The sequence below is a fragment of the Ranitomeya variabilis genome, chromosome 7 (assembly GCF_051348905.1).
Source record: "Ranitomeya variabilis isolate aRanVar5 chromosome 7, aRanVar5.hap1, whole genome shotgun sequence".
NCBI lineage: Eukaryota > Metazoa > Chordata > Amphibia > Anura > Dendrobatidae > Ranitomeya > Ranitomeya variabilis.
Genome location: NC_135238.1, coordinates 233403682 through 233426392, shown reverse-complemented (window position 1 = coordinate 233426392; position 22711 = coordinate 233403682). Strand labels below are relative to the sequence as shown.

The 22711-nt window shown below is 43.1% G+C and overlaps 1 protein-coding gene across 2 annotated transcripts in view; it reads left to right on the top strand.

Annotated features, from left to right (window-relative positions):
- Positions 1-22711, top strand: part of WNT6 (Wnt family member 6) — a 67080-nt gene that overhangs the window by 21373 nt on the left and 22996 nt on the right. Inside the window, exon 2 of one of the 2 annotated variants that reach the window (XM_077273183.1) lies at positions 18021-18236. In XM_077273183.1, coding sequence (XP_077129298.1) covers positions 18038-18236 — 199 coding nt within the window. In that variant the 5' untranslated portion in view covers positions 18021-18037. Of the gene's footprint in view, positions 1-18015; positions 18237-22711 lie in introns of both variants that reach the window. The other variant, XM_077273182.1, reaches the window with a different exon arrangement.

Sequence of the window (22711 nt, the reverse complement as noted above, 5' to 3'; positions counted from 1 at the left end):
GCATCTGTCCCAAATGCTAGAACTCATCATTGGAGCCAACAATGACACAACGTATAAGACAAACACGAGGATGTGATTCATCTGATGTGTAAATAATGATTATTGGTGGCGGTGACCTTCGCTATGGTCGGGATGTTATGAGAAAGTTCTATGATTTTATTTCATTCTGTTCACCTCGGAGGACATTTCCCTGTGCGTTACGCCCAGTGGAATGCTGCAATTTGTACAACTCCTGCTACATTGTTTGCTTCAGTCAGCTGAGCATTCAGTGTGTGATTTTTGGATGGTTTAAGCCAGTACATTTATATTCTGCATTTTTCCTTGGTGATAATGCCTCAGTAATATGATCCTGTATAGAGAAACAGAGTGTGTATCATTTTTTTGTCACCCCGAAAGCTCTGTGCAGAAGACTCCTGGGCCCCAAAATGAAATGTGTAAAACTCTCCTTAGCTATCACCAAGTGTTTGAGATTTTGATGGGTCAAGTGTCTTTGAGGAGCATTTGCTTTGTGTGGAAAAGTTTGTCTCAACATCTTTTCTAAAGCCTCGTTCCCAACTTGTCCACTCCCGTTTCCTAACTTGTCCACATCCCATTCTCATCTTGTCTACACCCCGTTCCCAACCTGTCCACTGGTCTTTCCCATCTTGTCCATTCCATTTTCCCAACTTGTCCACACCCAGTTCCCATCTTGGAAACGCTGAAGAGGCAAAATGTGAAAATCAAAATTTGTGTCACTCTCAAAATTTTTAGCCATAACTGTACATTGGTAATTTTACAATGAATTGGAAAGAATATTAAAGTATTGTAGTGTACTGCACAAGTGTTCACAGGTTCAACAACCCTAAGGAAACCAACAAAAAATGTAAAAAAAATAAACAATATTTTGCAAAAAGTTTATAATGCTCCAATTTCCCATGAAATAAATGTAATTTAAATAATTAACATAAATAAAATCTATAAATTTAATATAAAAAAAATTTTGATATTTATGCATGGGTGACTGTGCAACCTAATAAAATATCATAATATTTATCTCATATAGTGAATGCCAAAATGTAAAAAAAAAAAATGGCACAATTGTTGTTTTTGGTCACTTTAATTCCCCTCAACCTGCCTTAAAAAAAAAAAAAGATCAAAAAGTTATATGGACCTTAAAATGATAAAATCTACAGCTTGTACCACAAAAAATAAGCACTGATACAACTGTAACGACTGTAAAATATAAAAGTTTAGATCCTGGAAGGCGAGGAGGAAAAACATTTTTTTTCTTAAAACAGAGATAGTCCCATCGGGACTTTATTGCCCATCGACCCACATAAACTTGGAACCAGTCATCCTCTATTTCCGCAGATTTCCTATTCTTTTTTCCAGCAATGTTGGACGTCCGCACTGTGATCGCGACCATTATGTATTTCACTCACTGATGCTTAACTACGAAACTGCTAATATTTTGTTAATTTTTATTAAAGTCTATATTATAAAAACTCGCTGGAATACAGGACCCGATTTATTAAGATTGGAGTTTTGTACCCGAGCCATAATGAAGGGAGCGATGCAGTAAGATGCGCCAAAGTCTTTCAGAGCATGAGCCTCTTGTATGAATTTGGCAGGATTTTCAACTGTAGATCTATACACCTGCAGAGGCTGGAGAACATTTCCGCCATCATTAAAGCCACTTTTTTGGGTCACATTTGTCCATGTCCCGTCCTGTCCAAATTCCACCCACATTTCGAAAAATTGTCCGGGATTCGAAAAAAGTTTGCCCAATGTTTGCACAACTTCGAGTTTGCAACATTTCGAGCAGTTTTATGCCTGAACTCTGCTGGATATATTCTGGGGCCATGGTTTATGGTTTAAACTTCCCCCCCCCCCCCAGTAAGGAAAAAAGTTTTTCTCTGCAGGTAATACCAGAAGTCATGGCCGGGACACCTGTCTCGCATGAGGGGTTAAATCCAGATTACAGGAATGGAAAGGCCCAGGGAGGGAGGCGTTGAAACAGGCTTGTCATGATAATTATAGATTTTGGATGATTCCTAAAATTGTGTCAGATAGAACAAGCTCCGACAGACCCTAAACTACTGGTAGAAAGGCAGAAGTTGGCAGCTGCTCTGCCCCTGCTCCCACCTCCCTGTGCACACAAATATACTAACGACACGCGCGGCTCAGACAAACAGTGACGGATACGGTATATACACACGGAACTCGGAAATCAGCGTTACATTACCGATTACTGACTTACTTAGGACGCAGCACCGGGCAGTGACTCCAGGGTAGATGCTTTGCCTGTTGGGGTTAGAAGTAGTCTGGAGTCTGTCCTGTTAGTGGTTCAGGCTTTTTCTCCCCCCCATGCTTTACACTGCAGCGCTGCATATTCAGAATGGCTGCTATTCATGAGCACAGGCACAGCTCCTCAAAGATCCTAGAGAAAATAATGTAGAGGAGCAGCTGTGTATAGCGATCTCTTAGGCTCCTTCTATGGAAGACGCAGGCTCCATCTGGACAATTTCTTGTGCAAAATGATCATGAAACTTTTTTTTTTTTACCCTTTTTCTCTACTTTTCAATGTACAAATTATGTGATGTTTGTATGTAATTTTCATTAAGATGGGCCCCTCAATGCTACTCTTAATGCCGTACAGTACTTACATAATAGTGCCATGCTGTGCCCATGTAGTATTGCCATACAGTGCCCCCATAGTAATGCCGCGCAGTGTCCACATGTTAGTGCTTGTACAATGCTTAGATAATACCGCACATCTATATAATAGTGCCATACAGTAAATGCATAGGAGTGCTGAACAGTGCCTGCGCAGTAATGCCATATAGTGCCCCCATAGTAATATCACATGGTGTCTGCATATTAATACTTGTATAATGACCAGGCTGGTTATAGACAAAGTGGGGCCCTGGGCAAAAGTTTAAAGTGGGGCCCCAAATGTTGACATATTGCACCATCACACAGAAACATTTCGGTTGTATTTACATGCGCTGAGTTCAGGCTGGTCCCCACATAGCCCTCCAAATATTATACTGGTCCCCACATAGCCCTCCAAATATTATACTGGTCCCCACATAGCCCTCCAAATATTATAATGTCCTCCACATAGCCCTCCAAATATTATACTGGTCCCCACATATCCCTCCAAATATTATAATGTCCTCCACATAGCCTTCCAAATATTATAATGGCCTTGCATATAGTGTAATGGGCCCCACATTGCTTTCCATATAGTATAATGCACCCCATAGTCCTTCATATAGTATGAGGCACCCCCCTAGTCCTCCATATAGTGTAACGCACCCTTTATAGCTCTCCATATAGTATAATGCACAGCCCATAGTCCTCCATATAGTATAATACACTATCCATAGTCCTCCATATAGTATAATGCACCCCATAGTTCTCCATATAGTATAATGCACCCCCCATAGACCTCCATATAGTGTAACACACCCTTTATAGTTCTCCATATAGTATAATGCACAGCCCATAGTCCTCCATATAGTATAATCCACTCCATAGTTCTCTGTATAGTATAATGCACCCCCCATAGACCTCCACATAGTGTAACACACCCTTTATAGTCCTCCATATAGTGTAATACACTACCCATAGTCCTCCATATAGTATAATGCACCCCATATTCCTCCAGATAGTGTAACGCACCCTTTATAGTTCTCCATATAGTATAATGCACAGCCCAAAGTCCAACATATAGTATAATACACTACCCATAGTCCTCCATATAGTATATTGCATCCCATAGTTCTCTGTATAGTATAATGCACCCCATAGTCCTCCACATAGTGTAATGTGCCTTCCATAGTCCTCCATGTAGTATAGTGTGCCCTAATGCCAAACAATAGGCTCATACAAGGTCAACCTAATAATGCCATAATAATACTATAGAGTAAGGAAATATTGGTGCCTACATCGCCTACACTAAGGCATTTATTAGCCGTGGTTTAGTACCATTCAGTGTGCACATAAAATAATACATAGTATAAAAAAGTAATTACAAATAGTATCTGCCCAACAGTGCCATGCAGTGACCCAGAATAGTGCAACAGAGTCTAGATAATAATTACATACACTTACAACATAATAATGCCATATCTATATATATAATTGTCTAAGGGTTTTTCTGTCTGTCTGTCTGTCCTGGAAATCCTGCGTCTCTGATTGGTCGAGGCCCAGGCGGCCTCGACCAATCAGCGACAGGCACAGTATCGACGTAGATGTCATAATGGTTGCCGTGGCGACGATGATGTCATAAAGGTTGCCTTGACCAATCAGCGACGGGCACAGTCTGCCGCGAATTCTGGAATCATCATTGTCCATATACTACGGGGACATGCATATTCTAGAATACCCGATGCGTTAGAATCGGGACACAATCTAGTAGTGAATATGTAGAAGTACAGAATGCATGATTGTGCCATACAGGATAGTGTTATACAACATAAAATCATGGCTAACAGTGCGAGTATGGCCATATAATACCGCATCATGATGGAAATCTGTTGTTTCCTGTGACTGTATACATGGAGGGTAACACTATTTCTTGGTATTTTATGACTTGTATCCTGCATTTTTCTCTACATTTGCATGCGCTGTATTGGATTTTCACCTGTCTCTGAGCTAGTGGGTGTAGAGTAGCTGCTACAATGTCTCCCATACACAGCAATACCCATCTCTATGTAACACATGTACAGAAGCAACAGCAGCAGTACTGAGCAGTGTAACTGTGATTTAGCACTGGGGAGAGGTAAAATCTTACTTGAAAGCGACAGCATGCAGATCATTATCCAGCAGTACTGAGCAATGTAGCTTGGATTCCAACACATGGGTGAGATAAAACAGTCTCTAAAAAGCAGCATCATCGAGGACATCATACAGCAGTATTGTACATTGTAGCTGGGAATCCAGCTGTGGAGTGCAATAAACATTTACTAGAAAGCACCGGCAGAATGGAGGCACTATTCGATAATGTAGCTGGGTGACCAGCACTTGGGTGAGATAAACAGTTACTAGAAAAGCATCTATATAGTGGACATTTTACAGCAGAACTGAGCAGTGTAGCTGTGAGTACTGCTCTGCAGTCTGTATGTGTTTCTCTGCCTCTTGTATTCTGCTCCTCCCATAGAGGAGGCAGCCATAAATCTGATTCATAGCAGCGCTGGCCATACTTTTGGGTTGATCCATTTTAACAGTTTTCAGGCTGAATGATGAGTTCAGGAGGCAGTGAGGAGGAGAAGGGGCTTATAAGTGGAGAAAGCAGCAGATTTCTCTGATGAGATGTATTATACAGTTTCTTATATTTCCTTGTATTATTGATTTATGTAAAGTTTGTTGAAGTGACAGTGACCACTTGGGTAAGATGTGAAGGAAGAAGATGTGAAGATAGAAAGTGGACTGAGTGGTGGTGGTGCCTGGATGGGGACAGTTTGTCCTTTTTCCCATGTCTGGTTGATATGACCGAGGAGAACCTTCTTTACTATGGAACAATGTGATACTGGTACTGATTTGAAGCCAGTGGTAGTGCAATGTCCCTGGAAGGGTTAATGGCAGACTTGACGTTCCCGCCGAGCGCTGCTTCTGGGCTTACGGGAAAACAGATGCGTTTGTTATTCAGTAGTGGGCACGGTGCCCAGCAGTAAGCATGGGTAACTGAGCGCTAACACACGGCTGCATGGGCACACATGTGGCGGCATTACTCACTGACAGCGCTGCAGGCTGCTGCAGGAGCGAATTTCATCCACCAGTGAATCAGAAGAGCAGCTCAGGGCGGCCATGGCCCGGGATGATGGGAGTGGTGATTAACAAGACTGGAGAACCCGGGGTGAAAAGGTTATAATCCTCTGATTGGAAATTCCTGCCGCGTGCCAACCTGCCCGCTATGTGGGATCCTACTGATAGGGCAGATCTGTGCCAACATCACCGACATAAGACCAGACAAGAAACGAGGGCACAGCCCGAGATACCGACGACAGGATCATGTGTGACCCTGGCAGTGTATCTAAGCCTATCATGTGTGATACTGGCTGCGAGCAGTGTATCTAAGCCCAGCATGTGTGACACTGGCTGCGAGCAGAGTATCTAAGCCTATCATGTGTGACACTGGCTGCGAGCAGTGTATCTAAGCCTATCATGTGTGATACTGGCTGCGAGCAGTGTATCTAAGCCTATCATGTGTGACACTAGCTGCGAGCAGTGCATCTAAGCCTAGCATGTGTGATACTGGCTGCAAGCAGTGCATCTAAGCCTAGCATGCGTGACACTGGCAGTGTATCTAAGCCTATAATGTGTGACACTGGCTGCGAGCAGAGTATCTCATCCCATCATGTGTGACACTGGCAGTGTATCTAAGCCTAGCATGAGTGATACTGGCTGCGAGCAGTGTATCTAAGCCTATCATGTGTGATACTGGCTGCAAGCAGTGCATCTAAGCCTAGCATGCGTGACACTGGCAGTGTATCTAAGCCTATAATGTGTGACACTGGCTGCGAGCAGTGTATCTCATCCCATCATGTGTGACACTAGCAGTGTATCTAAGCCCAGCATGTGTGATACTGGCTGCGAGCAGTGTATCTAATCCCATCATCTGTGAAACTGGCTGCTGAGCCATGTTTCTAATCCCATCATATGTGATACCATCTGCTGAGCTGTGTGTCTAAGCCTATCATGTGTGATACTGACTGCAAGCAGTGTATCTAATCCTACCTCCCTACCCGCCCTCTCCACAGTGCTACACCACTCTACATCTCCTCCTCATCTCTGTCAACCACCCTACCCTTCTTCTCCACAGTGCTGCACCGCCCTACATCTCCTCATCTGTCTACCTTCCTACCCGCCCTCTCCACAGTGCTGCACCACCCTACATCTCCTCATCTATGTCTACCTTCCTACCAGTCCTCTCCACTGTGCTGCACCACCCTACATCTCCTCCTCATCTCTGCCTCCCTACCCATCCTCTCCACAGTGCTGCACCACCTTACATCTCCTCCTCATCTCTGTCGACCACCCTACCCTTCTTCTCCACAGTGCTGCACCACCCTACATCTCCTCATCTGTCTACCTTCCTACCCGCCCTCTCCACAGTGCTGCACCACCCTACATCTCCTCCTCATCTCTAACACCCTACCCATCCTCTCCACTGTGCTGCACCACCCTACATCTCCTCCTCATCTCTGCCTCCCTACCCATCCTCTCCACAGTGCTGCACCACCCTACATCTCCTCCTCATCTCTGTCTATCCCCCTACTCTCCATTCTCCAAGACTTTTCTTGTGCTGCATTGGTTCTCTGGTATGCCCCACCTTAGTCAATCCAGTTAATTTCCATTATCCACAGTTTTCAGTGCGCCCTAAGAGCCTCTTTATCCTGGCTTAATATATCACCACAATAACATAACTCTTCTCTGTTCTCCTTTCATCAATATTTCTCAGAATCTGTTCCCGCATCCTCTATGCGCTTGATAGCACTTTGTATCTGGACATACACAGATACTCATGACCGCTTCATGCAGTTTTACTCTCGATTTGTTATATTGATGGATGGATCTTGCACGATAAGCACCTTCTGCCTTTTCTGCTCCTCTATTTCTTTTTAGATTGTAAGCTCTTATGATCTGCGCCTTCACTCCTCTTGTTCAAGTTGTTGAATTTTGTGTTACTCTGTAATGTCTGATATTGTTTGTTCTACAGCTAAATTCTGAATTGTAAAGTGCTGCAGAATATGTCGACCTCATGGAAAGAAAATCTATATATATTATTTTTATTATTACTATTATTATTGTTACTACTATGGTATGGTAGCATTAGTTATGTGTACAGTATGATAGTATTATATGTGTGCTATATGGAATTTGTTTTATTTGCAGCATGACAACATAATTACTATATGGCGGCATCAGTTCTATGTACAGTATGACAGCATATGTGTATTGTATAGTGGCAATAGATATGTGCACTCTATGACAACATTATTTGCATACTGTTTGGTAACATTAGTTATGTGAACATTATTACAGCATTCTATTTGGGCTGTACAGGAGCATTAGTTATATGAACAGTATATTATACTGTATACGGCATATGATATATGTATTGTCTAGTGGTAGTAGTTATGTATACAGTATGATAATATTTGTCTACTATAAGGTGGCATTAGTTATATAGACAGTGTTATATATGTATGGGCAGCACGGTGGCTCAGTGGATAGCACTGTATGGTGGCTCAGTGGTTAGCACTGCAGCGTTGCAGCTGGCGAGACCAATTAGCGACTTGGATTCCATGACAGACAGAGGCAGCGACCAATGAATATCCGTGACAGACAGACAAACATAAGGACAGACGGAAGTGACCCTTAGACAATTATATAGCAGATATGGTGGCAATAGTTATATTTGCAATATAACAATAGTATATATGTATTATATGGTGGCTATAGTTATGTGTACAGTATGACAGAATTATATATGTATTATATGGTGGCAGTAGTTATGTGTACAGTATGACAGAATTATATATGTATTATATGGTGGCAGTAGTTATGTGTACAGTATGACAGAATTATATATGTATTATATGGCGGCAGTAGTTATGTGTACAGTATGACAGAATTATATATGTATTATATGGCGGCAGTAGTTATGTGTACAGTATGACAGTGGTTTTTGCCTGAAGCAACACTAAAACTAAACTTTACCTCCATTACCTGTGCAGATGAATATAAATTATTGTTCTCTGTTATCAGTCATTTCAGGTTGGGGAGAGAATGACACTTGGGATTGACTGACAGAAAGTCCAAAAACTCCCTACGCCTTTCTCCAGAAACCTTTCTGGGCATCTGTGTGCCGTCCATCAGCTGCTCTGCTTATATTGCGCCCGGATTATTATAAGCTGAATGCTGTTGGTGGCCCTTTAAAAGTAAGCCATTATTATTAGCTGTGTGTGATTTCCAGTATGTCACGGCTTTGCCACCACCTGCAGAAGGACGACCAGGACGGGGAATCTGCTTCGCTGGAAATTTGAGAGAATTAGTATGTTGGAGACATTGCTGCAGGCGCTCCGTGTACTGTTATGTGTCACATACAGCAGTAAACACAGGGGAGCAGCTTTTGGTGTCTTGGGTTTATTCCAGGGTTCATTTAAAGGGAATTTGTTAACTTTTTTTTGTGAAGTTCGTCATGTTTTATTATAGTGAAATGATGAGTACTGCAATTTTCTAATAGATCTTGCTTGCTGTCAGTGAATAGGACCTTTTACCTTTATATACCGAGGCCTATAATGATTGTATGTGACACAGATGCAGAATTTGTTCTGATACATTGTACAGGTGAGTTCACATGTGGCAGATTTGTAAACGATTTTCGGTTGGAATTTAAACATTATCTTTTGGAATAAAAATCACAATACAATGTTCTGCAGAATTGCACAAATCACAGATTGTCAGATCTGCAATGTGCATTTTATGATGTGGATTCGTAGAGGGTATTTTCTTATGAATTGACCTCTCTGCAAGGCCAAGGATAAAATCCGTGAAAAATCTGCATGCAGAAATCTTAATTTTGATACAGATGTTTCCTAAACATGTGAATTCACCCAGTCCACATGCAATGGAATTGGAAATAATCCACAGCAAAGCTGCAGGGACGTTCTGCATTTACTGACTTTACCTGGCAGAATCTGAAAAAGAAAAAGTAACAAATTTGAATTCCGCACTTTTTTGTTGTTCTTTCCCACTGATAAAACGCAACAAAATTTAGCACGTTGTGTTATTTGCGTCAAGTTAAAGCAGAAAATCTGCAAGAAATCCTTGCAATATTGACAACAAAATTTACATGGTTGAAAAAAGTGCAGGCAGGTGACATTCCGTGCAGAGAACTTGCAGAATCTGGATGAGATTTGTGCAATTGTTTCTCTGTCTGAGATCTGCTGCTCATCCCTTAGTAACATCCTCAGCACTTCCATCCTGTGTGCTATGCGTCAATTCCATACATTTTTAACCCCTTCAAGAATAGCATTGATTGCTTCACGACTGCCTGGTATGAGAAGACATTTCTGTCTGATTTGCTTTTAGACTGAGATGACAGTATATTGTGTTTTTAAGCTCTGTGCAGCAAAGGGTTAAATCCCGCAGCCGCTTATTAGCCGATTTTAAGAACAAAGGAAGAGTTCAGAGAAAGGGGAATCAACTCCGGAAAATAAATGGTTTTTAATATAGAAGGAGCGCTTTATCTCTGGCGGGAGCCGAGCTACGGGTTTATATCGTCATTGTTGTTACGGGATTTTGCACAATGTCATTAACCCTTTACTGCGGTGAACAAAAAACGTGAGCACTGCTACGGGGGTGCACGGGTAGGTTCCCACACCTTAGTACCATAAATATCCAAAAACCCGGCACTCAACTTCAATGAAACTTGAAATTTATTGCGTAGTACAGAAATCGTTTCGGTCTCATGCGACCTTCATCAGTTACTACAATATGTACAAAATGAAATAAATAAATAAACAAAATAAACAGCAACATAAGCATAAGTATAAAACAAAAAAACGAAACAGAAGATATATTGCGTGTCCATAGATTGTAGATAAGAGATGCTGACCCACGTGCCCCAACCTTATGTATGTTACCTGGAATATGGCTGCCCTAGTCCTATGTGGGCAGCCATATTCCCAGCCTACATAGGACTAGGGCAGCCATATTCCAGGTAACATACATCAGGTTGGGGCACGTGGGTCAGCATCTCTTATCTACAATCTATGGACACGCAATATATCTTTTGTTAAACCAGCGGGCACTCTCTGTATCCATAGTTATTCCTACCGGATCTACTGAATTCCGCTCATCAAGTGATACACAATCACCCTTAAGTACGGTACGCTAGCGCATTTTCCTTTCTTCTCTTTTTCACCTGCATTCATTTACAGTGTGGTATAGGTTTATTATGTGGTACTCCCGATGTAGTCTATCATCTGAATCAAGATATGACGTATCCCACCTTTTGTATATACTTCTGTTTCGTTTTTTTGTTTTATACTTATGCTTATGTTGCTGTTTATTTTGTTTATTTGTTTATTTATTTATTTATTTCATTTTGTACATATTGTAGTAACTGATGAAGGTCGCATGAGACCGAAACGTTTTCTGTACTACGCAATAAATTTCAAGTTTAATTGAAGTTGAGTGCCGGGTTTTTGGATATTTATTAACCCTTTACTGACCAGAGAGGCGTTTACTGAGCGTAGATCTCCATTATACATTAATAATGTATCTATGATTTGTTATCACATCAGTTGTGTCTGTAACATTGTGGAACATAGAAAAACTCAATATAGGAAGAAGTAACATTTCTACGTCATGTGGAGTGATATATATACACACATGTATGACAGCACGGTGGCGCAGTGGATAGCACAGCAGCCTTGCAGTGCTGGAGTCCTGGGTTCAAGCCCCACTAAGAACAACATCTGCAAAGAGTTTGTATGTTCTCTCCGTGTTTGCGTGGGTTTCCTGTGGGTACTTCGGTTTCCTCCCACATTCCAAAGACATACTGATAGGGAATTTAGATTGTGAGCCCCGGGGACAGTGATGATAATGTGTGCAACCTGTAAAGCGCTGCGGAATATGTTAGCGCTATATAAAAATAAAGATTATTATTAAATATAGCACACCACCTGCTGACAAGGCGGAGTACTGCAACTACTGTACAGAACGCTGGTCTGCTGCAAAATGTAACTTAATATGTACGACTGGTATAACCCGGGCATATTCTGTATATAATTATATATGTACAGCAGGTATAACCTGGGCATCTCCTGTATATAATTATATATGTAGAGCTGGTATAACCTGGGCATCTCCTGTATATAATTATATATGTACAGCTGGTATAACCTGGGTATCTCTTGTATATAATTATATATGTACAGCCGGTATAACCTGGGCATATTCTGTATATAATTATATATGTACAGCTGGAATAACCTTGGAATCTCCTGAATATGTTTACATATTTACACCTGATATAACATGGGCATCTTTTCATAAATAACTATATATGTAATACTAGTATAAGGCATACATATTCTTGCACATATTTTTATGGATCATGCAGGTATAACCTGGGCATATTGTGATGTATAATTATAGAAGTACAGCTGCAAGTTTATTTTCACATACAAAATGTTTTTTTATGTACAGTAGATATTGATATATTTAGTGGTTGGGTAATTTAAAATATTTAATCATAGTCTCAGTAAGAACAGTCACCACGGCAAGAGATAAAGGCTTGGACTGTGTAAAATGTAATTTGAAAGGAAAGAGCTACAAAATCTTATTGGTTTGTTTGTCAATACTTGAATACAGTGACTGCACCAGCAGAATAGTGAGTGCAGCTCTGGAGTATAATACAGGATGTAACTCAGGATCAGTAATGTAATGTATGTACATAGTGACTGCACCAGCAGAATAGTGAGTGCAGCTCTGGGGTATAATACAGGATGTAACTCAGGATCAGTAATGTAATGTATGTACACAGTGACTGCACCAGCAGAATAGTGAGTGCAGCTCTGGGGTATAATACAGGATGTAACTCAGGATCAGTAATGTATGTACACAGTGACTGCACCAGCAGAATAGTGAGTGCAGCTCTGGAGTATAATACAGGATGTAACTCAGGATCAGTAATGTAATGTATGTACATAGTGACTGCACCAGCAGAATAGTGAGTGCAGCTCTGGGGTATAATACAGGATGTAACTCAGGATCAGTAATGTAATGTATGTACATAGTGACTGCACCAGCAGAAGAGTGAGTGCAGCTCTGGAGTATAATACAGACTGTAACTTAGGATCAGTACAGGGTCAGTAATGTAATGTATGTACACAGTGACTGCACCAGCAGAATAGTGAGTGCAGCTCTGGAGCATAATACAGAATGTAACTCAGGATCAGTAATGTAATGTATGTGCACAGTGACTGCACCAGCAGAATAGTGAGTGCAGCTCTGAAGTATAATACAGGATGTAGCTCAGGATCAGTACAGGATCAGTAATGTAATGTATGTACATTGTGACTGCACCAGCCGAAGAGTGAGTGCAGCTCTGGAGTATAATACAGACTGTAACTTAGGATCAGTACAGGGTCAGTAATGTAATGTATGTACACAGTGACTGCACCAGCAGAATAGTGAGTGCAGCTCTGGGGTATAATACAGGAAGTAACTCAGGATCAATAATGTAATGTATGTACACAGTGACTGCACTTGTAGAATTGCGAGTGCAGCTCTGGGGTATAATACAGGATGTAACTCAGGATCAGTAATGTATATACACAGTGACTGCACCAGCAGAATAGTGAGTGCAGCTCTGGAGTATAATACAGGATGTAACTCAGGATCAGTAATGTAATGTATGTACACAGTGACTGCACCAGCAGAATAGTGAGTGCAGCTCTGGGGTATAATACAGGATGTAACTCAGGATCAGTAATGTAATGTATGTACACAGTGACTGCACCAGCAGAATAGTGAGTGCAGCTCTGAAGTATAATACAGGATGTAGCTCAGGATCAGTACAGGATCAGTAATGTAATGTATGTACATTGTGACTGCACCAGCCAAAGAGTGAGTGCAGCTCTGGAGTATAATACAGACTGTAACTTAGGATCAGTACAGGGTCAGTAATGTAATGTATGTACACAGTGACTGCACCAGCAGAATAGTGAGTGCAGCTCTGGGGTATAATACAGGAAGTAACTCAGGATCAATAATGTAATGTATGTACACAGTGACTGCACCAGCAGAATAGTGAGTGCAGCTCTGAAGTATAATACAGGATGTAGCTCAGGATCAGTAATGTATATACACAGTGACTGCACCAGCAGAATAGTGAGTGCAGCTCTGGAGTATAATACAGGATGTAACTCAGGATCAGTAATGTAATGTATGTACACAGTGACTGCACCAGCAGAATAGTGAGTGCAGCTCTGGAGTATAATACGGGATGTAACTCAGGATCAGTAATGTAATGTATGTGCACAGTGACTGCACCAGCAGAATAGTGAGTGCAGCTCTGAAGTATAATACAGGATGTAGCTCAGGATCAGTAATGTAATGTATGTACATAGTGACTGCACCAGCCGAAGAATGAGTGCAGCTCTGGAGTATAATACAGACTGTAACTTAGGATCAGTACAGGGTCAGTAATGTAATGTATGTACACAGTGACTGCACCAGCCGAAGAATGAGTGCAGCTCTGGAGTATAATACAGACTGTAACTTAGGATCAGTACAGGATCAGTAATGTAATGTATGTACATTGTGACTGCACCAGCCAAAGAATGAGTGCAGCTCTGGAGTATAATACAGACTGTAACTTAGGATCAGTACAGGGTCAGTAATGTAATGTATGTACACAGTGACTGCACCAGCAGAATAGTGAGTGCAGCTCTGGGGTATAATACAGGAAGTAACTCAGGATCAATAATGTAATGTATGTACACAGTGACTGCACCAGCAGAATAGGCAGTGCAGCTCTGGAGTATAATACAGGATGTAACTCAGGATCAGTAATGTAATGTATGTACACAGTGACCAGCAGAATAGGCAGTGCAGCTCTGGGGTATAATACAGGATGTAATTCTGGATCAGCACATTCATTGTTGTATTTTGTCCTTTTGACTTGCTTGATACTGTATTACTAGATGATTATCTCTCCACAATCTCCAGTGCAGTTTATACTTTCTACCATTAATATGTGGCGCTGTGCGCTCCCCAGACAATAACACAGATGTCACTTAATCTTTGCACCCTGATACATCATTCATTCTCCGGTGAGTGGCGGCAGTCAGCCCTGCAGGTGGGATTAGGTTCTTGCAGGTGGTCCAAGGAGAGGAGATGTTGCCTGCAGTAGATGGTACAATTGCTGCAATTATGTCAAGTTATTTTTTCTTTTAAATTGTATTCTTCTTCTTTAAAGACATTAACCCCTTATAGTCATCATAAAGCAGAGTACGAATCTCAGACACCACAGCGCCATACATTGGGTAGTGGCCATTGTGGGTACTGCAGCTCAGCTCCCATTGAAGTGAGTGTGATTTGATCTGCAATTCCTTGGTTGTTGGATGATCAAGCAGCTGATTAGAGGGGGTGCTGATCTTTTTTTAATCACCTCTCCTAATGTAAGGTCAACAGGTCAACCTGTTTACTTCTGCTCAGCCTCATTCATTCAATAGCCTAAGCTGCAGTACCTGACTCAACCATAGTCAAATGGAGTCGCTGTGCTGAGTATTCCAGCCATAACTACTGTCTGTCTTTCTGGGTCTGAGGTTTACTAGTGAAGGATAGGCCATCAATTCTATGTATTCTGGAAGACCGATCACATGCATGTAACGGCTTTTGAGAATTGCAACATAAGCAATTGTCCAATATATTCTGAATTACAGCAATAAAGTGGATTTCAGGGGGATCAAGTCAGTGCCCTGGAGGAGTCTTTATGGTCGTTCCCAGGCAGTCGGGAATCTCATTAACCCTTCAGTTCCCATCTCTCTGAGCTGTCATCTGTCATCAGGATCGGCCCCGGCCTCGGGGAGCAGACCATTTGTTTGCATTTTTCAGAAGACAAAGTGACATAGGAGAGAAAAAAAAAGAAAAAGAGTGGGGAAAGATAGAAGATTTAAGAGTAAGAAACCTCCCCGAGGGTAGAAGTTTTGTGCTGTGATGGACAGGTGACATGAGATCGACATCAGAAAGCTGCAAACTTGTACACACTCCTGGAATGTGAGCTATGAGCACTCACAGGAGAGGGGGACAGCGCCGGTCGCTGAAGGGTTAACAGCGCCCGGGATATAAAGCTACGCCAAACTTATCCTTCCTTTATATACAGTTGATTGCAATCTACTGTTCTCTGTTATCAGCCAGTCCTTGCATGCATGGCCAACTCTGTCACAACAAGAATTGCTTTCTGATTGAGGGTCCGCAGCTGGGGACCCCCACATGACATACATAAGAACACAGTTTGTATTCACAAGACAACTATATAAAAAAAAGTGTGGGAATTATGTGCATCATTCATCATTTTCGTGTTTTTTTTTTCAGTCACTTTTATTTTTTGTCACCTCTTTGTTTCTGGTAAATTCTTCAAAATGATATGAGGGTTTGTGAATTTTATGCAAAATAGAAACAATTGTTTCCATTTTTTGTCATTTTACCTTTTTTGCAGAAAAAGTCACATGATCCATTAAAATAGTTTGCTTTCAACTTCAACATATTTGCAAAAAATTCTGTCCTACAAACAAAAGAAAAAAAAAAAAAATTCCGGAAGGGAAGTGGAGTTTGTGCAAAACTTTTTAGACTTCTTAAAAAGTAACAAATTGAATTGTCCGGAGATTTCTGGATTATAATAACCACGTATGCAATGGCGAAGTGAGAAAAAACATTGACGGACAAGTAGGAAATAGACTAAAATGAGTGCAACTTAAAAGAAGAAACAAAGAAACCGCCGTAAAACAACAAGGCCGTGTTCCCACCATGAGCTGTTGGGGAGTTTTTGATGTTGCAGATTTTCTTCACCATTTCTATTTCTTCACCAATTAACTTGCATTTTTGAAAAATATGAAGCGTAAAAAACTTACCAAAAACTCATTGTGGGAACGTAGCCTAAAACTAGACATAAATAGGTGCAAATTATATTTTGAAACTTTTTAAAGGGATTTAACGAACATCGAAAAAAATTACCTACAGCTTCTTATAGTGTTAACAAATGTAGAATAGTCAATATTTTTGCTACATTTTATTGCTGGGGTGTTACCATTGGCGGCGCACGCTGTCGTGTTCCTGATTAAGCGCTGGAGAAGAACATGTCACTAATTTCAGGAATATGCTGGAGACTACATGTCCCATGATGCCGCAGTTCTGATTGGAGCTATTGTGGTGCAGATTAGTAGCCAAGTCCTAAATACAACACGGGACAGATGAGAAAGACACGTGATGGGAAGAAGACACGGCCATCATCAAATGACTGCAAATAGAACACATCTTAGGAAATAAAAAACAAAGGTCAGCGACTTCTGTCATTTGAGATGTTGGGGAACTACAAATCCCAGCATGTCCTAGCAGCCTGAGCCTGTGATGGTATTTCGAAATTCCCAATTGAAAGATTTCTTAGTCACGCCAAAACCCACCAGTGACCACACATTGGGGGCTGGGTTAGCTTAAGCCCTGCCCCTTTAAGGTTTATGACATTAAAGGTTTCTGAAAAATATGGACAGTCCCAGCAAATCCAGTACGTGAGGGGGATAATGGGAGTCGTAGTCTCACTGCCACTAAGTGAAGCAAATTCAGCGATCTTTGGGGGTCTAAGCACCCGGACCCTCACTATGAGAGGGATAAACTACATATTTCACAAGGGCCTGTAATAAGGGGCTGTTTGCGCCCTGATAGCCTCATTAATGTGAACCTTATTACATTAGGGAATTGCACTATGAGCGATTGTCCAGTACAAAATCCCCTCCCGCTTCCTGTCCTGACACTATATTAGGGATTTTCTCGCCCCACGCCACAAATTCCCTTCCCTCATCATTTCGGATCTCTTGTGGTCACGTCCGTGGAACAATAGCTGGACACCTCGCCGGTGCCGAGACAGAGAAAATATTGCTTTATCTCTCGATATTTCACTAATATTATTTCACAGCTTCCAGATAATACGAGGCACTGTCTGCTTTGTTGTGCTTTTCCCTTCTGCGGAGGACCGGCGGGGCGGTGTCTCAGGGCGAGGAGGGAAATAGACCGCGGGGGTGCTGTTTCTCCGGCCGCAGAGATCGTAGGTCCCTTGGCAAAGACCGGGACAGAATAACATTGGGCGGCGTGTAAAGAACATTGAGTCATATCATTGTAACAAGCGGGGCTTTGTGTGACCGCGGCGCCCAGATGGACAGTGCAATCCACGCTCCTCCACTTATTTTCTCCTCTCTTTTTTCTTTCTCTCTTTTTTTTTTTTTACTAATTTGGCAGGGCAGTTGGCAGCCCCTTGGTGATGGACCCCAACAGCATCTGCAGGAAAACCAAGCGCCTGGCCGGCAAACAGGCCGAGCTGTGCCAGACGGAGCCAGAGATCGTCAGCGAGGTGGCGAAGGGCGCCAAGATGGCGGTGCGGGAGTGTCAGTACCAGTTCAGGTCCAGGCGGTGGAACTGCACCAGTCACAACAAATATTTTGGAAAGATCCTGCAACAAGGTAACCAATCACACTGCCCTGAATAGTGGATCACTATTAATAGCAATGATAAGGAGGAGCACGCCTCGCATGGGCTGGGGTAGATCTGCACCGATTCCTGAACATGGCACCACCCCTCCCACTAAGCTCCGCCTATTTGGTGATTAATTCCATCCCAATATATATTCAATCTGCAGCTCCTCAGCTTGGGCTAATTCTGCAACTTCCCACTTACCTACTGGCCATCAGATCACACACACTTGCCAAATGTCCCCTTAGGCCGGTTTCACACGTCAGTGGCTCCGGTACGTGAGGTGACAGTTTCCTCCCGTACCGGAGACACTGACACACGTAGACCCATAAAAATCAATGCATCTGTTCAGATGTCATTGATTTTTTGCGGACCGTGTCTCCGTGTGCCAAACACGGAGACATGTCAGTGTTCGTGGGAGCGCACGTTTTACACGGACCCAATAGAGTCAATGGGTCCGCGTAACACACGGACCTCACACGGACATTCTCCGTCTGGGGTCCGTGTGCGTGCAGGAGACAGCGCTACAGTAAGCGCTGTCCCCCCCACATGGTGCTGAAGCCGGTATTCATATCTTCCCTGTAGCAGCGTTTGCTATAGAGAAAATATGAAGAATAGTGTTAAAAATAAAGATCCATGTGTCCGCCGCCCCCCCACCCCCTGTGCGCCCCCCCGCTGGTCAGAAAATACTTACTCGCTCCCTCGCTCCTTCCTGGTCTGGCCGCGCCTCCTACTGTATGTGGTCACGTGGGGCCGATCATTTACAATCATGAATAGTCGGCTCCGCCCCTATGGGAGGTGGAGCCACATATTCATGACTGTAAATGATCGGGCCCACGTGACCGCATGCAGGAGAAGCCGCGGCCAGACCAGGAAGCAGCGAGGGAGCGGGTAAGTATTTTCTGACCAGCGGGGGGGCGCACAGGGGTTGGGGGGGCGCCGGACACATGGATCTTTATTTTAAACACTATTCTTCATATTTTCTCTACAGCAAACGTTGCTGCAGGGAAGATATGAATCGCAGCTTCAGCACCATGCAGAGTGGGTACCACACGCTCCGTGTGGTACCCACTCGCCATACGGGCGGCACACGTGTGCCGCACGTATGGCCTCCGTGAGTTCCCAGGCACACGGACACGGATAACTCCGGTACCGATTTATTCCGGTACCGGAATTATCTGGACGTGTGGGACAGCCCTTAATGCAAATGTGAGCAGAGGAAACAACTGACACAAATAGAATGCTCAAATAATACTGCCATATAGTGCCTATAAAATAATACTGACATATAGTGCCTATAAAATAATACTGTCATATAGTGCCTATGAAATAATACTGCCATATAGTGCCTATAAAATAATACTGCCATATAGTGCCTATAAAATAATACTGCCATATAGTGCCTATAAAATAATACTAACATATAGTGTCTATAAACTAATACTGCCATATAGTGCCTATAAAATAATACTGACATATAGTGGCTATAAAATAATACTGACATATAATGCATATAAAATAATACTGACATATAGTGCCTATAAAATATTACTGCTATATGAAGCCTAAATAATGGTAATACATAAAGTAGGCAGGTGTGTAAAAAAGCTTTCATAAAAGTGTTAATAGTTTATTTTCACAAATTAACAAAATGCAAAAGGAATGAACAAGAGAGAAATGTAAATACCATCATTATCTGGTGACCGCCCGTCGCCTCCATCATCAGTATCTAGTGACCGCCCGTCGCCTCCATCATCAGTATCTGGTGGCCGCCCGTCGCCTCCATCATCAGTATCTGGTGACCGCCCGTCGCCTCCATCATCAGTATCTGGTGATCGCCCGTCGCCTCCATCATCAGTATCTGGTGACCGCCCGTCGCCTCCATCATCAGTATCTGGTGACCGCCCGTCGCCTCCTTCATCAGTGTCTGGTGATCACCCGTCACCTCCATCATCAGTATGTGGTGACTGCCGGTCACCTCCATCATCAGTATCTGGTGACCGCCCGTCTCCTCCATCATCAGTATCTGGTGACGGCCCGTCGCCTCCATCGTCAGTATCTGGTGACCGCCCGTCGCCTCCATCATCAGTATCTTGTGACCGCCCGTCTCCTCCATCATCAGTATCTGGTGACTGCCCGTCGCCTCCATCATCAGTATCTGGTGACTGCCTGTCCCCTCCATCATCAGTATCTGGTGACCGCCCGTCGCCTCCATCATCAGTATCTGGTGACTGCCTGTCTCCTCCATCATCAGTATCTGGTGACTGCCCGTCGCCTCCATCATCAGTATCTTGTGACCGCCCGTCGCCTCCATCATCAGTATGTGGTGACCGCCGGTCACCTCCATCATCAGTATCTTGTGACCGCCCGTCGCCTCCATCATCAGTATCTGGTGACGGCCCGTCGCCTCCATCATCAGTATCTGGTGATGGCCCGTCGCCTCCATCATCAGTATCTGGTGACTGCCCGTCGCCTCCATCACTTCTTCTCATCACTAGTACACAGGTTATGGAGGATCTCGGCAGGAGGTTGCTCCAAACATCTTGGAGAGCTGACCGCAGATCTTCTGTCTGTTCGTGTGATCCCAGACAGACGGGACAATGTGAGATCAGGGGTCTGTGGGTCGGATCATCTCCTCCAGGGCTCCTTGGTATTAATAACACTGGCTGCATGTTGGGGGTCGTTTTTTGCGGCAGAACAAATTTGGAGACAATCAGACGCCTCCTGATGATATCACCTGATGGGTCAGTGTCTGCCGGGATTTCTCGCATTGAGGACACCATTGATACTGACCAAACCCACAACTCCATGTGCTGAATGCAGCCCCAGACTTGCCGGACCCTCCACCGTGCGCCGCTGCTCCTGCAGACCCTCTTTAAGGTAAATATTTCACATTGTGACTCCTCAGTCCAGAGACCTGCTGACGTTTTTCTGCACCACAGTCCTTACATTCGTGCAGAGGTGAGTCACTTGGCCCTGTTTCCATGTAGAAGGTCTAAATTTTGGCTGCAATTCTTCCATGAAGACGACTTATGGCCGGACTTCCCTGAACAGTAGATGCTGTAGCTGGTCCCACTGGTCGCTACAAGTTCTGAGCTGATGGCTCTGGTGGACATGTTCTGATTCCAAGTTGTTTTGTTGTTGTACTCAGTCTTGCCATGACATGAGACATGTGACATAAAACTATCTTCCATAACCTCACCTTTGTAGCAGAATTTGGTTGTTCCTCACCCAGTTTTAAACCTCCTAAATGTTGCTTCAGCTTCTCCGATCAACCGGTGAAAATAATACCTGATCTGTCTTCACAATTTTTTTGCAGACCACCCCCGTGCATGTCATTATGATACTCCCGTGAACGACGGCTCATGGCCAATGTTGATAAAAGATCATGATTTCTGCTGAAGCCCTGCTATGTATAGCACAGGCGATCAGATGATTCTAAGGGGAATACTGAAGACAGTAAAAAGTAAAAAAAAAAAAAAAAAAAGAAAGTTTTTAAAAATATGAAAAAAATAAAGAAAACAAAAGTTCAAATGCCCCCCCCCCCTTTTGCCCCATTGAAAATAAAAGAAATTGAAAAAAATGTATATATTTGGCATCGCTGCTTTCAGAAATGTCCGATCTATTAAAATATAAAATAAATTAATCCAATCGGTAAACGGTGTAATGAGAAAAAAGATCACTAAACAAATGTGAATACAAGACAAAGATAAACCAACTAATCACAAAATTCAGTTTTTAAATGAAGGTCTTTATTATTCAGGGAAAAAGAAATCCAAACCTACAGGGCTTTGTGTGAAAAAGTGATTGACCTCCTCCCTTTAAGGCCGGTTTCACACGTCAGTGGCTCCGGTACGTGAGGTGACAGTTTCCTCACGTACCGGAGACACTGACACACGTAGACCCATAAAAATCAATGCATCTGTTCAGATGTCATTGATTTTTTGCGGACCGTGTCTCCGTGTGCCAAACACGGAGACATGTCAGTGTTCGTGGGAGCGCACGTTTTACACGGACCCAATAGAGTCAATGGGTCCGCGTAAAACACGGACCTCACACGGACATTCTCCATCTGGGGTCCGTGTGCGTGCAGGAGACAGCGCTACAGTAAGCGCTGTCCCCCCCACATGGTGCTGAAGCCGGTATTCATATCTTCCCTGCAGCAGCGTTTGCTGTAGAGAAAATATGAAGAATAGTGTTAAAAATAAAGATTTAGGTGTCCGCCGCCCTCCCACCCCCTGTGCGCCCCCCCGCTGGTCAGAAAATACTCACCCGCTCCCTCGCTCCTTCCTGGTCTGGCCGCGCCTCCTACTGTATGCGGTCACGTGGGGCCGATCATTTACAATCATGAATAGTCGGCTCCGCCCCTATGGGAGGTGGAGCCACATATTCATGACTGTAAATGATCGGCCCCACGTGACCGCATGCAGGAGAAGATGGGGCCAGACCAGGAAGCAGCGAGGGA